The sequence below is a fragment of the Misgurnus anguillicaudatus genome, chromosome 25, assembly GCF_027580225.2.
Source record: "Misgurnus anguillicaudatus chromosome 25, ASM2758022v2, whole genome shotgun sequence".
Classification (NCBI taxonomy): domain Eukaryota; kingdom Metazoa; phylum Chordata; class Actinopteri; order Cypriniformes; family Cobitidae; genus Misgurnus; species Misgurnus anguillicaudatus.
In genome coordinates this window covers 19190985-19205689 of record NC_073361.2, presented here as the reverse complement: position 1 = coordinate 19205689, position 14705 = coordinate 19190985, and the positions used below count along the sequence as shown (strand labels likewise).

Below are 14705 nucleotides of genomic sequence, written 5' to 3'. Positions count from 1 at the left end.
ACCAAATAATAACCAACTCAATCTGCTGTAATGGCTTTTCTGACCCCGACATGCGCAGTGGGAACTGCCTGTGACGTGAACCGTAAAGGGGTATATACCGTGCACCTACATTTGAAATAACGAACTTGAGTGTGCAAAGAGACGCGATATGTGAATCACCCCTTAGGCAGTACTGCCTACGCCCAGAAGATGCGCTATTTGCACTTGGTGTAAATAGACACTTTAAATCAGGGATGGGCAACTGGCGGCCCGGGGAAAATTCTAATACGGCCTGCTGGACCATATTATACATAATCAAACACTTTTAAAATGATGATTTTTGTATTAGGACGTAAATACTCCCAACCAGGAGGGGGCGCTAGGTCCCGTAGATCCTCACAGTAAGCATAGTCCCGTGTTTGGGCTTATGTGAAGAAGAGGTCTTCACGGAGTCCGGAAACCGAGGTCCGACCCAAGACCCGATCAGGTTCGGGTCTAAAAGTTTCACACATGTCTCGGACACGGGTCGGGAACAATAATCCGGTCTCGAGTTATTTAAAATGAATGTGTCTTTGCCGAACGGACCCGAGAAGCCCTGAACTCTCGCATGTGTGTGTCAATGTCCTTTTCAAACCTCTCCTCTGTTTGCAAGAGCGCTTGCGATATTGTGTGGCTGGCGATAGGTCAATTTTCGTTCAGACAGACATGTCAGATATTTTTAAATGTAAATTTTAGCGGTTACCTTGGTGTCATCATCATATAAACAAATGGAGCAGCTCGCCAAATTTGTTGCGAGGCCACTGGGGCTGCAAACTGCACACACGTCAGTTTACATTCGGGTCCAGTCGGGTTAAAACCAATGCAACTGGTTTGGGTGACGGGTCGTACTCGGGCCAGAATTGCTTTCAGATTTGAAAGGTAAAATACATTGTTATTAAAATTTTTTAGATATATTTTGTTTTGAATTTATGTGTTATTTATTTGTGTGTATATTTATGTTCTCTAAGGGCAGGATGAGAAACTCCTCTATACTAATTTAAAAGTGCCTTGCTTGTTACAGATGTTAAAGCAATCTGAAATGCTTGTCCACTGAAAATAAAGTTATGATTTAGAATTAGCATAATTGCTAAGTTTTATAGTTAAAATCATTAAAGACAAGTTAATTGTATATTGTGGTTTCTTAATAAAGGAAATTAAAAATGATGTAAATTGTGTGTGTGGTTCTGGACCTTTTGGTATAAAGGAGAAAAATGCTGGCCCTCGGCATTATCAAAGTTGCCCATCCCTGCTCTAAATGAATAAATATAAATGACACAAAAATTGTGTTGCATTTACAATCCTGTGAAATTAGGGGGTGCTGCAGCACCCTAAGCACCCCTATTTCCAGTGCCCATGACTGAAAGTAAAAACTTTGGCTTGTATATCAGAGTTAAGGGATTTAATTACCTTCATTAATCTGAGCCATAACATCTGTGTTCTCATGGTATGATGTAAAATGTATAAAAACATACAATTAATAGCAAAAATCAATAAAGCCCTACCCTAAACACGAAAAGCTGGGACGAAAGCAAGAACATAGAAACCCTACTGTATGAAATGATACAAATTAGCCACCACTTAAAATAGTTACAAATTGCAATGCGATGGTGTTGTAATAATAGGTGTGTGCATTATCACTGTTTATCTGAAATTTCTTTGCTGGATTAGAAGACAAATTCTTTCAAAAAAACACAATGAGTATGTGAAAATGCAGGAAAAGGGTAGACTTTATTTTGATAGTCCACTTATGTAATACAAAGTAACTTATATTCCGTTGAATGTCTTTTGGGGGATCATCACAAAAATGTTAGCAGATATTAAGCACACAGATGACTAATACGCTAATGGCAGTTGCAAAGTTACTTAGTTAGTAAAATGTCTAAAATGGACTATCAAAATAAAGTGTTACCCAGAAGAAGAATACAATTGAATACATGGTTAATAAACAGTGACCTCCTGGTCCATGGAAAATCTGACTGTCTATTTAAAAACCTCACAAACAAACCTCAGCATGGGAACCTTTCTCCACCGATTTGACGATGGGCACTCTGTTTCGATCTTCTAGTGTGAAGCCATAACCACCCTCACTAGGTTTAATCTGAAACAAGAGTAAACATTAAGAAGGTGGTTTCCCAGACAAGGTTTAGGTTAATCCAGGACTAGGCCGTATTTATATAAGGTCATTTAAGAAGTTTTTACAAACATACCTTAAAAAACACTACAGGTGTGCATCTCAAGACAAAACAATGTCATCGAAATATGTTAAAATTAAACAGACAAGGTGTTTTTAAATTAAAGCAGCTCAAACATGCATTTTGGTCTAGGACTATAAGTCCTGTCTGGGAAACCTCCCTAAGTGTACAAAATATACAATAATCACATTACTTTAAAGCATTATTAATTAAAAAAATATGCTGTTTAATGTTAATTTGAACAGATCAGTTTCATATTAGACAGATGTCATCATTATCTGTATGGTAAGTATATTCAGAGAGATTCAATTGCATTTATATTATATTAAAAGACAGTTTTTAATGCACTGACATGATAAACCGCAGGCAAGGTCGTGCAGGCAAAGTATTAATAGTCAATCGTAAGAGCAATATATTACTGTAATGTTATCCATTCATTATATTAGCTGTTGTATCATGCAAAATGAAAGCTCCTACGGGTGTGAATTTCATTTTGAAATTTGTGACCCTGTCTGTAAAATCCAGGCAAAAGTCTCATAATCTAATGATGAGATCAATACTTAGGTCAATACTTAAAATATTAGGTTGAATTGACTTGCAAAACCAAGTTGTTTTAACGTCATGCTGCACTCCACAAACATTTCACCGTTATATTGACTTGGTGTTAGCTCTTGTTAAGGTAATGGATAAACACAGCGCTTTGTTTTGTCATGCCCTAAATGTTCTATTATGATATACGTGCATTGGAGCCACTCCTGCGGTTTCATATGGGGCAACATTGTCAACCCAGTTGATCTCATGTTTAAGCGTAGCGAGAGATTGGTCTAGAAACAGTCAAGCATAATTACTGTTGAAGACTTGGCCTGAGCTCAGAGTCTCCATACGTGCCGAAGCAGAAAAGCCCCGTGTGAACGCACGAAAAGCACATGGGCTTGTGCCAGTCTGTGCTATTGTGAGTGGCATCAGCTGTAGGTGATTATAGACAATATCTCACCAGCAGAGACTTGGCGATTACATTCTCCACTATTTTTAGGTCATGCTTTATGAGCTTGTGTTTGGTGTTGGATCCTTCCATCTCCTCATCAGCGAAGAAGCGAAACAGAAGAGGCTCATCCTTGAATTCGCTCTTTTCCAGAACTGTAAAAAGATCAAGTTTAAAGTTTAAATTTGTACTCAATTGCTATTTAAAGTGAAGCTTAGTAGTGCTAAATAAAGCACATTATACTTCATAAACTGCATTTGGTTAAATTTAAGCTTTTATAATATATACAGTACTGTGCAAAAGTCTTAGGCCACCAACAACAGACTTGTTGTTTTAAAAGTTTTAATGTCCATCCATATTTATTTTTCAAACTATTTTTTTAAGATACAAACAGAAAATACAGAAAATATGTACTAAAAAATTAATTTTCAGGACTAAATGTCTTGTTTAGGCAACGTCTGTGTTTAGTGTGACCTCTCTTGGCACTAAACACATCTTGAGCGTTTTTGAGCAGAATTAAGTAAAAAACTAATTTCTTTAAAATTAGAAATTAAGATTTAATTTTATTTAGGTTTAAGAGATCCTGCAGTTTCCTGCTATTGCTCAAGTGGAAGGGGAGTTTACGCTAAAAACTTGACACATTTACATTTTTATACAGTTTTTAATACTGCATACACATTTCCTGTACTTTCTGGATGTATTCCATTAAAGAGAAATAACTATAAATGATCACCACAACATTGAAAAACAACAAATATAATTTTGGTATGGTGCCCTAATGCTGCGTTTCCACCAGTCGCGGTAGAGGCGTCAAGCGCCAGTGATTTCAATGTTAAGTCAATGTGAAGACACGTTGACGCAACGAGGCATTTAGCGCAGCGCAGTAGACGCGATTCTGCCTCATTTGCGCATCTAATTTACGCAAATTGAGCGTTGCCGCGGCAAACGTGCAAGTTGAAAAATGTGAACTTTGTCGCGCCGCGTTAACCAATCAGGAGCTTGCTCTAGTAGTGACGTGATTACAGTAAGCGAGCGGAGTCGAGAAGCCCCTCCCATGACGCAAATTTCCGCGTGAGTATCTCGATGACTAGAATTTCATGCGCGAATGAAGCGAGTTAACTGAAACTGTTCAAGCGGCAAACTAGGCGCGGTACACGCGAATTTGACTCCTCAAACGTGACTGGTGTGAACGCACGGTAAGACTGTTGCACAGTACTGTATATCCTAATACATTCATATTTGTGACCCCATCTGAGTCTTTAGCTGGGTTTTTCACAGACTGTGTCACATATATTTAATTGCAAATTAATGGATTTTATTTTGTTTATACTGTTGATCAAAAAAAGATATTTTGACAAATTATGGCAAGCACACATCTAACAGCACCCCGTGACCTCCACAGTATTTGTTTATCCTACTATGGAAGTCAATGGTAACTGTACTACGCATGACAACCACCACTTATCAAAACATCTTATTTTGTGTTAATCTGAAAAAAGAAACTCGTACACATTTAGAACAACATGCGAGTGAGTAAATGCTCACAATTTTGATTTTTGGGTGAACTATCCCTTTAAGTTTGTGTACCACACATTAGTGGATTTAGATCTCAGTGTACTGGAATGACAAGAGCAGTGCAATAAAGGGAAATGTTTAGAGGCCTTTCTCTGAAAAGTGGCTTCCATGAAAAGCACAGACCAGAATTTCAATCTGTCACCAGGGCAACACAGGCTCCAAACAATCCATGCACTTATGTAGTAAAAAATACCCCAATGAGAAAAAGAGGTCCAGTGTTCTCCACACAGTGAGATTAGATAATGCCGAATTAGCTTTAATGGTCACACAACCAAGTGAGCTCGCTCATCTGGATGATCTCATTCCGGGCCAAAATAAAAACAAAAGCGGAGCCAGTAAAGTAGATAACTTGGAAGTTTGCCTCATACTGTATGAAGCGTAATTGCAGTCTGTTGAGAGCGGCCCATATCGTTCATAATGAGAGGCAATAAATGAGTCACACGAGCAATGATGTGGACTTTGGCACAGAGTGGCCAGGAAGAGCCCAAAACCCTGCAAACAATCGATTGCCATGACAACCAGCCAGTAATACTTGGACCATAGAGACTGTCAGGAGACAAAATGTGCAGAATCTTAAGAACAACATTCATTTACTGTAACAATGTGATCTAACGTTATCTGCACTCTCAGAAATAAAGGTACAAAAGCTGTCACTGGGGCAACACCTTCAAAAAGTAAACCTTGGTAACTAAAGGGTGAATATAAGTATGATGTGAGTATTAGTATGATGTATTGCTTGAAGGGACATATTGGTAGCACAAAGATATATATTGGTACATATTAGGATGTTTTTAAAGGTTACTGTCCCAGTGACAGCTTTTGTACCTTAAATAGATAGTTCACTTCAAAATGAAAATTCTATCATCATTTACTCATCCTCATGTTGTTCTAAACCTGTAAATTTATTTTTTCTGATGAACACAAAAGAAGATATTTTGAGAAATGACGGCAAACACACAGCAGACAGCGACCATCGACCTCCATAGTAGGAAAAAAATATTTTGGAAGTATATATGATGAAGATATTTTGATAAATGACGTTAAGCACACAGTTGACAGTACCCATTGACTTCTATAATATGTTTTTATTCCTACTATGGAAGTCAAAGGCCACCATCTGCCGCGTGCCCACCATCATCCCTCCAAACATCCTCCCTCGCGTTCATCAGAAAAAGGAAATTCATACAGGTTCAGAACAACATGAGGACGAGCAAATGATGACAGAACTCTCATTTTAAAGTAAACTTACCCCCCTCATTTCTGAAGGTATGACACTGGAATGAGATAAAATTTGGTTATAATACAGAGTAATACACACAAAACCCACTAAGAACTTAGTCTGTGTAAATTGTATGTTTTTGACCTTCACAGTTGTTTAAAATCACTTAACAATTTTTAATAAAACATTTTGGGTAACACTTTACTTGAAAGGGCGTTCATAAGACACCTTCATAATTCAGTCCCTCCAGAAAAACGTGATTATGTGATCGCATGATTTTTGCAAGTTCCCGCAACTTTTGCAAGTTCCCGCAATTTAATTGCATAAATATCCCACATATTCCATCGCATTTTTAAAGAAACTGTGCCGCAAGATCAAGGATTTTTGCCCGCAACAATCACAAAAAACTGCGTTTTTCTGGAAGGACTGATAATTATGACATGACACATGCCATGAACATAAAGGAGATTTCATGCACATTTATGACAACTGCCAAAAGTGTCATTCTTTCAATTATGTCATTTTTAATGCAAAGATGACATTCTTAGAAATGTCTTTGTTAGGACAACCTGACATTAACCAATACATCACAACTTGTCATGACAACTTGACATTACCAAGACAACATAACTGACCACTTTTTACAGTAATACAATAATTGAATTTGTCATTGAAATGTCATAAAGTGTTAATACTCTGTCATAACAGCATCATGAATATTTTTCTTGACCTCAACTACAGTGGTACAAATATAAATTGTCATTAAAATGTCATTAAGTGTTAATACTCTGTCAAATAGTTTTATAACAGCGTGATGAATATTTTTCTTGACCTCAACTACAGTGATCCAAATATAATTTGTCATTAAAATATCATTAAGTGTTAATACTCTGTCATATAGTTTTATAACAACGTCATGAATATTTTTCTTGACCTCAACTACAGTGATACAAATATAATTTGACAATAAAATGTCATTAAGTGTTAATACTCTGTCATATAGTTTTATAACAACGTCATGAATATTTTTCTTGACCTCAACTACAGTTGTACAAATATAATTTGACAATAAAATGTCATTAAGTGTTAATACTCTGTCATATAGTTTTATAACAACTTCATGAATATTTTTCTTGACCTAAACTACAGTGCACAAATATAATTTTTTATTAAAATGTCATTAAGTGTAAATACTCTGTCAAATAGTTTTATAACAACGTCATGAATATTCTTCTTGACCTCAACTACAGTGATACAAATATAATTTGACAATAAAATGTCATTAAGTGTTAATACTCTGTCATATAGTTTTATAACAACGTCATGAATATTTTTCTTGACCTCAACTACAGTGATACAAATATAATTTGACAATAAAATGTCATTAAGTGTTAATACTCTGTCATATAGTTTTATAACAACGTCATGAATATTTTTCTTGACCTCAACTACAGTGGTACAAATATAATGTCATTAAAATGTCATTAAGTGTTAATACTCTGTCAAATAGTTTTATAACAGTATCATAAATGTTCTTCAGCTCATAATGTTTGTTTTAAGTTGTCTCCATGTGTTTAGCAAATAAAACCAATTATTTAATAATAATAATAATTAAAATTGATAAAATTGTATTTTATTGCATTTGGAGACCGATTCATCTAAAATTAAATGAAATCGGTACAATAATGGGTTAAGCCATGCGGCGTTGGGTCCAGATCGCTGGACAAACAGTTAATTACATTAATTCAATTAATTAAATGTTTTGTTAGTTTTTTCTTTCTCTGTGTGAGGAAGAACAAGTTCTTTTAGTTGTCAGTTTTTTATGTATTGTGCACATACATAAAGTTAAGTATAATCTTTTGCTTTTTGTTAAGGCTTTTAAAATTATTTGACATAGTATTAACACTTAATGACATTTAATGACAGTTTAATGTAATGTTAACCCATAAAGCTGGGTAGTTTCTTAAGTTTGATAATTATTCTACGTCATGTTTATGACAGATTAATGACGAGTTATGATTAGGGCTGGGTATCGATTCAGATGTTCCAAATCGATTCAATTTCGATTCACAAGCTATCAAATCGATTCGATTTCGATTCTCGATTCAATTTTCGATTCCGATTCACGGAAGAATCGATTCTGAATTGACCACGTTTTAAAAAACGATTAATCGGAAAATAGATTTTTTTTGCCCAGCCCTAGTTATGACGTATTGGTTGTATGCCAAATTGTTATAACAAAGACATCTCAAACAATGTCATCTTTTCATTAAAAATGACATAATTGAAAAAATGACACTTAATGACAGTTGTCATAAATGTGCATACAATCTCCTTCATTTTCATGGCACATATCATGTCATGATTATGAAGGTTTCATGTCAATCTTATAAACGCCCCTTCAAGTAAAGTGTAATTTGTAACAGGTAACTAGTGTAGAAATCCATTTCATGACTGGATTTCTATGACAAAACAATTTGGGTGAAAGTTCAACCACATAGAAAATGAAATATTCATATAATATTTGGATCACCAATTAAAGATTAAGCACCACCTTTTGGTTCTTCATTCAAAGTTCAAGATCCTAGTTTGTACCCTAATTCTAAAAAAGTGCCAGCTGATGTTACATAACCTAGCTGACACATTGGGATGACCTAAAATACAAAAGTCAACAGAAATTCAAAGAGGAAGAGAATCAGACAAGGATAGAAAACAAAAAGAAAACACAAAAAAACATCATACCATGATGCATGAACCCGTTGTCACATAGCTCCACCCCCAAGATCAGCGCCTCTTCTCTGGTCCGGCAGTCCCCCTTAGGACAAGAAAAACACAAGTGTCACTTACAACCAGTCAAAATGTCACACACCCTCCATTTAGTTCCAGCAAACCACATTTAAATCACATAAACACCACTGCGGTGCAGTCACCACGGTGCAGCAACTCTAAATGTTCACTTGACTGCCTGGCAATAATTTCGTTGTCAAACACAATACATCATGCCATTTAACGCTGACGCGCATGACCGCGAGGGCTGACCCTCGATCTCTAAACCACACTTCAGTTCTAATCCAAATCTGCCGTCTCATTATGGTGACTGTTCTGTTTTTGTACGCCTCTTTAGTGGACAGAACCAGACACTGTGGCAAGAGTGGATTTATTGTTACAGATCGCACATTTGTCTTGCCACATTCAATATGTTTAGAAAACAGCCACTGCGCTTTGTAACACATTCATCCGAGCTCATTTCCTGTGGAGGCAAACTCGCACTAATTCGTTTATAAAACATCACTGTACAGAAAATCGGACGGTTTGTCAGTGTAGTCAGTAGGTTAACAATCTTTGCTGGGAAACTAAAACGTTGTAGGTTCAAACCCTATATGGGTGAATTTTCAATGCCAAGGATGATCCGTATAATGAGTGTATTATAGGTTGCGTAGCGGTCACACTAAACTTTCAGCATACCCAATTTCTTTCCTTGGTCAGTGTTTTTATGTCTGTTTGATTCACAAATCAAAAGTCATCAAACTTGAACTTTGGTTGCTTGAACGCACTGTAATGTGAAGTTTGGCATGCGCTTCCATTGTTAGTCTCCAGCACAGAAAAGAGCAGTGGTTCTCAAACTTTTCAGAGTGCTTTTTCAAGTCATTAAATGTCGGTTTTCCATTGCATAGTACCGCACGGTTTGATTTGGGGTGGGTCGGGTCAGCTTACTTTCGGCTTTTCCACTGGGTGCAGTACGTATTACGTATTACCTGATACTTTGATTAGTACCACCAAAACGTGATGGAAAAAGACTGTATATCACTGATTGGTCTGAGAGAATCGTCACTACTAGAATAGGGATGGGCAATATAAACGATATGCAATATAAACAATAGAAAATTGGCATACGATAGAGATTTTAAATCTATTGCACTATCGCGATAATGCGTGTTGATGGCACAATCTACCCGCGATCTTTAGAGCCACGAGCTGCACCCGAATAAACATGGATGAAAGCGTCAGCAAAACAGAGGAACTAGTGAAAAAGACCGATGCAACATCTATTTTTTGGATTTAAGCCATAAGTTACATAAGTTAACTGCTGCTCCACACGCGAAATTGGCATTATGGTCTAGTAATTGTGAAACATGCAGTATATATTAGGGATGCACCGAATCCAGATTTTTTAGGTTCGGCCGAATCCCAAATCCACCGTTTAAGATTTGGCCGAAACCGAATACCGAATCCTACTCGCATCCTTATTCCATTAACACAGTAAAGCACATTAATGAAGTAAACAACGTCCACAGCAGTGTATTTTTCATTTTATTTAATTTTAACTGTACATTATGCCAGGATGACAAGTTGGAAAACTATTTTGACAATTACCATAAGCCTATGCATAATGAAAGCGATGCGTTGCGACACGCTCGTTTTTCCAATAAGCAAGCAGCTCCGCGCTGAAAACTATATACTTTGAGTTAGAAGCTCCGCTCGTCAATGTCACAGTCTTCACACGGCCGTCCAATTACAGTGGAGGAGGGGCGGGACATTACCACAGCAACCAACCGGCTCACAGCTGAAGCATCACAGCTACCAAGCGCTCGGCTGAAAAACAGCTGGGATTTGGCGTCCTCAAGGCGTTTTCAGCCTTGTTTAAAAGTTTTGGTGTGTCCAGCCTCTAAGGCTCACCAAAAGAAAAAGCTCATCTCCACGTCAGCACCCGATGTGTGTAATCAACGGCCGCGTGACGTCGACCAGCGTAGCGCAAGCCTAGGGTTCGGTTCGGTGGAAAAAAATTTAAGGATTCGGTCGAACCCGAACCCCGTCAAAAAGCCCAGTATTCGGCCGAATCCGAATCCTGGATTCGGTGCATCCCTAGTATATATATATATATATATATATATATATATATATATATATATATATGCAGTATAGTCCTCACTAGCATTTAAAGTGTTTAGTGTTATAAAAATAATTAACTGTGTTTTTTAGCAGATAGATCTTGTCGGCTTTATCATTTTAAAAGTAGATCACCACACAAAAAAGTCTGGACACCCCTGCTGTAGAGTGTGTCAGGCAAAAGTTCCAGCTAAGAGAGGTAACAAGACTACTCGGGCCATAACGGTTTACTTTTACTTACTTTTTTAGCAGTTTGGCTTTTCTAAGGGTCTATATAACCTGTTCTGAAATGAGTCTATTGAAATTGTTATATCGCAATACATATCGCTATCGCAAGAGGCTGCAATGTATAACGCAATATGGATTTTAGGCCATATCGCCCATCCCTATACTAGAATCATCACTATAATGTAAAAGATTAACTTTACCTTCATGCTAGCTTGTACTGTCTCAAGAAAACCTGTTGTCATCTGTGCTTTGCTGTAAGTTTCCAAACTCCCTTTTAGGGTGAAAAACATCCACAGGTTGAGAATCAGTAACACCATAACAGTTTTATCAGACTTGCAGTTTGTGGCGGCACATTCGCGATGCGCATGTCCGCATATATGCTTGAATGCAACTTAAATGAGGCTCAGCGGAGCGCGTCGACTGACACCACAGGTGTTTTGTACAGAAACTGTCATGAAACTGTCACACAGTAGTAAGAATAAACGCGATGTGCAAACATCTATTTGTGATTTTCTATTTTTTTGGCGGACTCACTGTGGGTTCACACCAGCCGCGTTTGAGGCGTCAAATTCGCGTCTACCACATCTAGTTTGCCGCTTGAACATTTTGAGTTTACTCGCTTCATTCACGCGTGAAATTCTAGTCATCTTGACATTCACGCGGAAATGTGCATCGTGGGAGGGGCTTCTGCGACTCCGCGCTCGCTTCCTGTAATCACGTCACTACTAGAACAAGCTCCTGACTGGTTAACGCGGTGTGTTTTCGCCAAAGTTCACATTTTTCAACTTGCGCGTTTCCCGCGGCAACTCTCAATTCGCGCCATTCGCGAGGAGGAATCGCGTCTACTGCGCCACACTAAACGCCTCATTTGTGCCGCGAGACCTCCAGACGCGTGTCAACGCGTCTTCACATCGACTTAACATTGAAATCACTCTGACTTGACGCCTCTAACACGGCTGGTGTAAACGCAGCATCAAAAATAAATAAATGTATGGGAATGTACAACAATGCTCTCACTTACATGATGTCACAGCAGTAGGCAGCGCAAATATAATGACACGCCTATAATCCCTCCCACACCAAAGTGTTACTAAACTCGATGGAAAAGCTAACCAAGCCAAAGTAAGGGGGGGGCTGACCCAAACCAAACCAAACCGTGGGGTACTATGCAATGGAAATGCGCCAAAAGTGAAGTCCCCTGAGACCATCTCAAGGCCCCCTTGCCCCAGTTTGAGAAGCACTGTTATAGAGTGACCACCCCTTTGCATTAGATATAAGCATTAATGATGGGTTTGACTAGTAATTATTAGTATTGAAATTTTACCTGTGCTATTAGCCAGTCAATCAGCTTGTTGGCCATCACCACTGATTTATATGTCCTTAGATGATAGTCTTTATCCCTGTAAGAAAACAAGAAACTTAGTGTACATAAGAATGTCTCTATTCTACAGTAGCCTTAGGAGACGCACATTTCAGGCCGACCTTCAACCTTGTCATTGCGCTACATCCGCTTGACAAAGCTCTTGAGAGCTGTTCTCGACTTTCACATTTCGCATCAGCTGTCGCCTCATTTTTCAAAAATAAGGCCATTTCCCTTGAATGTCTTTTTAGGCTGAACAGTGGTTGCCATATTATTTGCCTGAATAAATATCCTCTACCCATATTCTGGTCTTGCTGACGTACAACAGTAAGACACAAGCTGATGTTTTGTGCTTATAGCAATGTTCCTTAAACACTGAACTTTTAACTCGTGTGTTTTTTAAATGAGCCTAAGACTGATGTATTAGTTTTCTTTATATTGTGCTTTCCTCGCCTTTAAACCAAAAAACCTGCCAACCCACCAGCTAACCCATTTGGTCATTCATGCCCATTTCGAAGATTGATGTTTACGGTTCATTTAAGCAAATCTCTATAAGTATGTTCTGTACTAAGCAATGTTCCTGGACAGCTGCAGTTTTTGAGACTGCACCCAGGTTACAAACCTGCTTCCCCCATCCAGCTGAAGTCTTTCAGCCCACTGCTGTCTGGCTATGGGGGCTGAACTGAGTCAAGTGTTTTGTGACTGTGGCCAGACCGCGGGAAATCACGGGAAATGAAATGGAGCAAAGATTTTCCCATGAAGCCAGGGGTCTCCTGAGGGACACTCACTGTGCTGGGCCAAAGGGTTAGGTCTCTGGGAGGCCCACACCCTAAGACTCACACACTGAAAGCTAAACTTAGCTGTTTCAAATTCACGGCTTTCGAAAGAGAAACATCCCAGTTCCACTTTTATATAACCAAACACCTCCAGATGACAGGAAACGTCCATGTTCTTTCAAAAGAATCCCACAAAACTTAGAGGACCATATATCACACTTACAGTATAATGGTGTGTAAAGGTTTCTGCTTCATTATACAGGATTTTTTATATTATAGGCTGTGCCATAAGCAGGCCATGCCATGCTTTAACCCCTACAAACAGGGAGCCAGACCTTTTTCCTGTAGGTGTACCCAGACTGTCAATGTGACAAATGGGGGTAAACAGCATTACTGCAGGCTGCCAGATGCCTGGCACAAGAGCAGAGCGATGTGAAAGACAAATGTTTGCAGGCCAAGCAAAACTTTCATCTTCTCTACAGTCTCTTGTTTGGTCATTTTGGTCATTTTTAACAAATACTGTACTATATATACAAATTCAACGCTGTCTATTAAAACCCTTTTTTTTAGCCATGTAATTCGAAAACTACTGTAACTTTCTTCTTGTTCATTTTCAAATATGCAATGTTGCTGTTATACTGTATAGTAGGAATGTTTCCAACCAAGAGTTTTTCATATAGGTTAGCATGGGCGCCAAATCTCTTCAGAGCTCCCACACTAGCAGGAAATACCAGATAATTAAACTAAAGCTGGATTCTTCAATTATAGCTACATGAGAAAACCCGTGTCTATAGGCAATCCTTCACTTTATATACGCTCAATATACACTGGGGTCTAAAAGTCACAAGCTCACCAAAATTGGACAGTTGAAGACTGGAAAAATGTTGCCAGGTCTGATGAGTCTCGATTTCTGTTGAGACATTTAGATGTTAGAGTCAGAATTTGGCGTAAACAGAATGAGATCATGGATCCATCATGCCTTGTTGCCACTGTGCAGGATGGTGGTGGCGTAATGGTGTGGGGAATGTTTTCTTGGGACACTTTAGGCCCCCAATTGGGCATTGTTTAAATGCCACGGCCTACCTGAGCATTGTTTCTGACCATGTCCATCCCTTTATGACCACAATGTACCCATCCTCTGATGGCTACTTCCAGCAGGATAATGCACCATGTCACAAAGCTCGAATCATTTCAAATTGGTTTCTTGAACATGACAAGGAGTTCACTGTACTAAAATGACCCCCACAGTCACCAGATCTCTACCCAATAGAGCATCTTTGGGATGTGGTGGAACTGGAGCTTCGTGCCCTGGATGTTCATCCCACAAATCTCCATCAACTGCAAGATGCTATCCTATCAATATGGGCCAACATTTCTAAAGAATGATTTCAGAACCTTGTTGAATCAATGCCATGTAGAATTAAGGCAATTCTGAAGGCGAAAGGGGGTCAAACACAGTATTAGTATG

The 14705-nt window shown here is 38.4% G+C and overlaps 1 protein-coding gene across 2 annotated transcripts in view; it reads right to left on the bottom strand.

Annotated features, from left to right (window-relative positions):
- prex2 (phosphatidylinositol-3,4,5-trisphosphate-dependent Rac exchange factor 2) overlaps window positions 1-14705 on the bottom strand; it is a 155582-nt gene that overhangs the window by 82138 nt on the left and 58739 nt on the right. For both annotated transcript variants that reach the window (XM_055181630.2, XM_055181629.2), the window contains exons 14-17: window positions 12426-12501; window positions 8729-8801; window positions 3205-3347; window positions 2024-2116 (exon numbers count right to left, since the gene is read on the bottom strand). In XM_055181630.2, the coding sequence (XP_055037605.2) occupies window positions 2024-2116; window positions 3205-3347; window positions 8729-8801; window positions 12426-12501 (385 nt within the window). The remainder of the gene's footprint in view (window positions 1-2023; window positions 2117-3204; window positions 3348-8728; window positions 8802-12425; window positions 12502-14705) is intronic.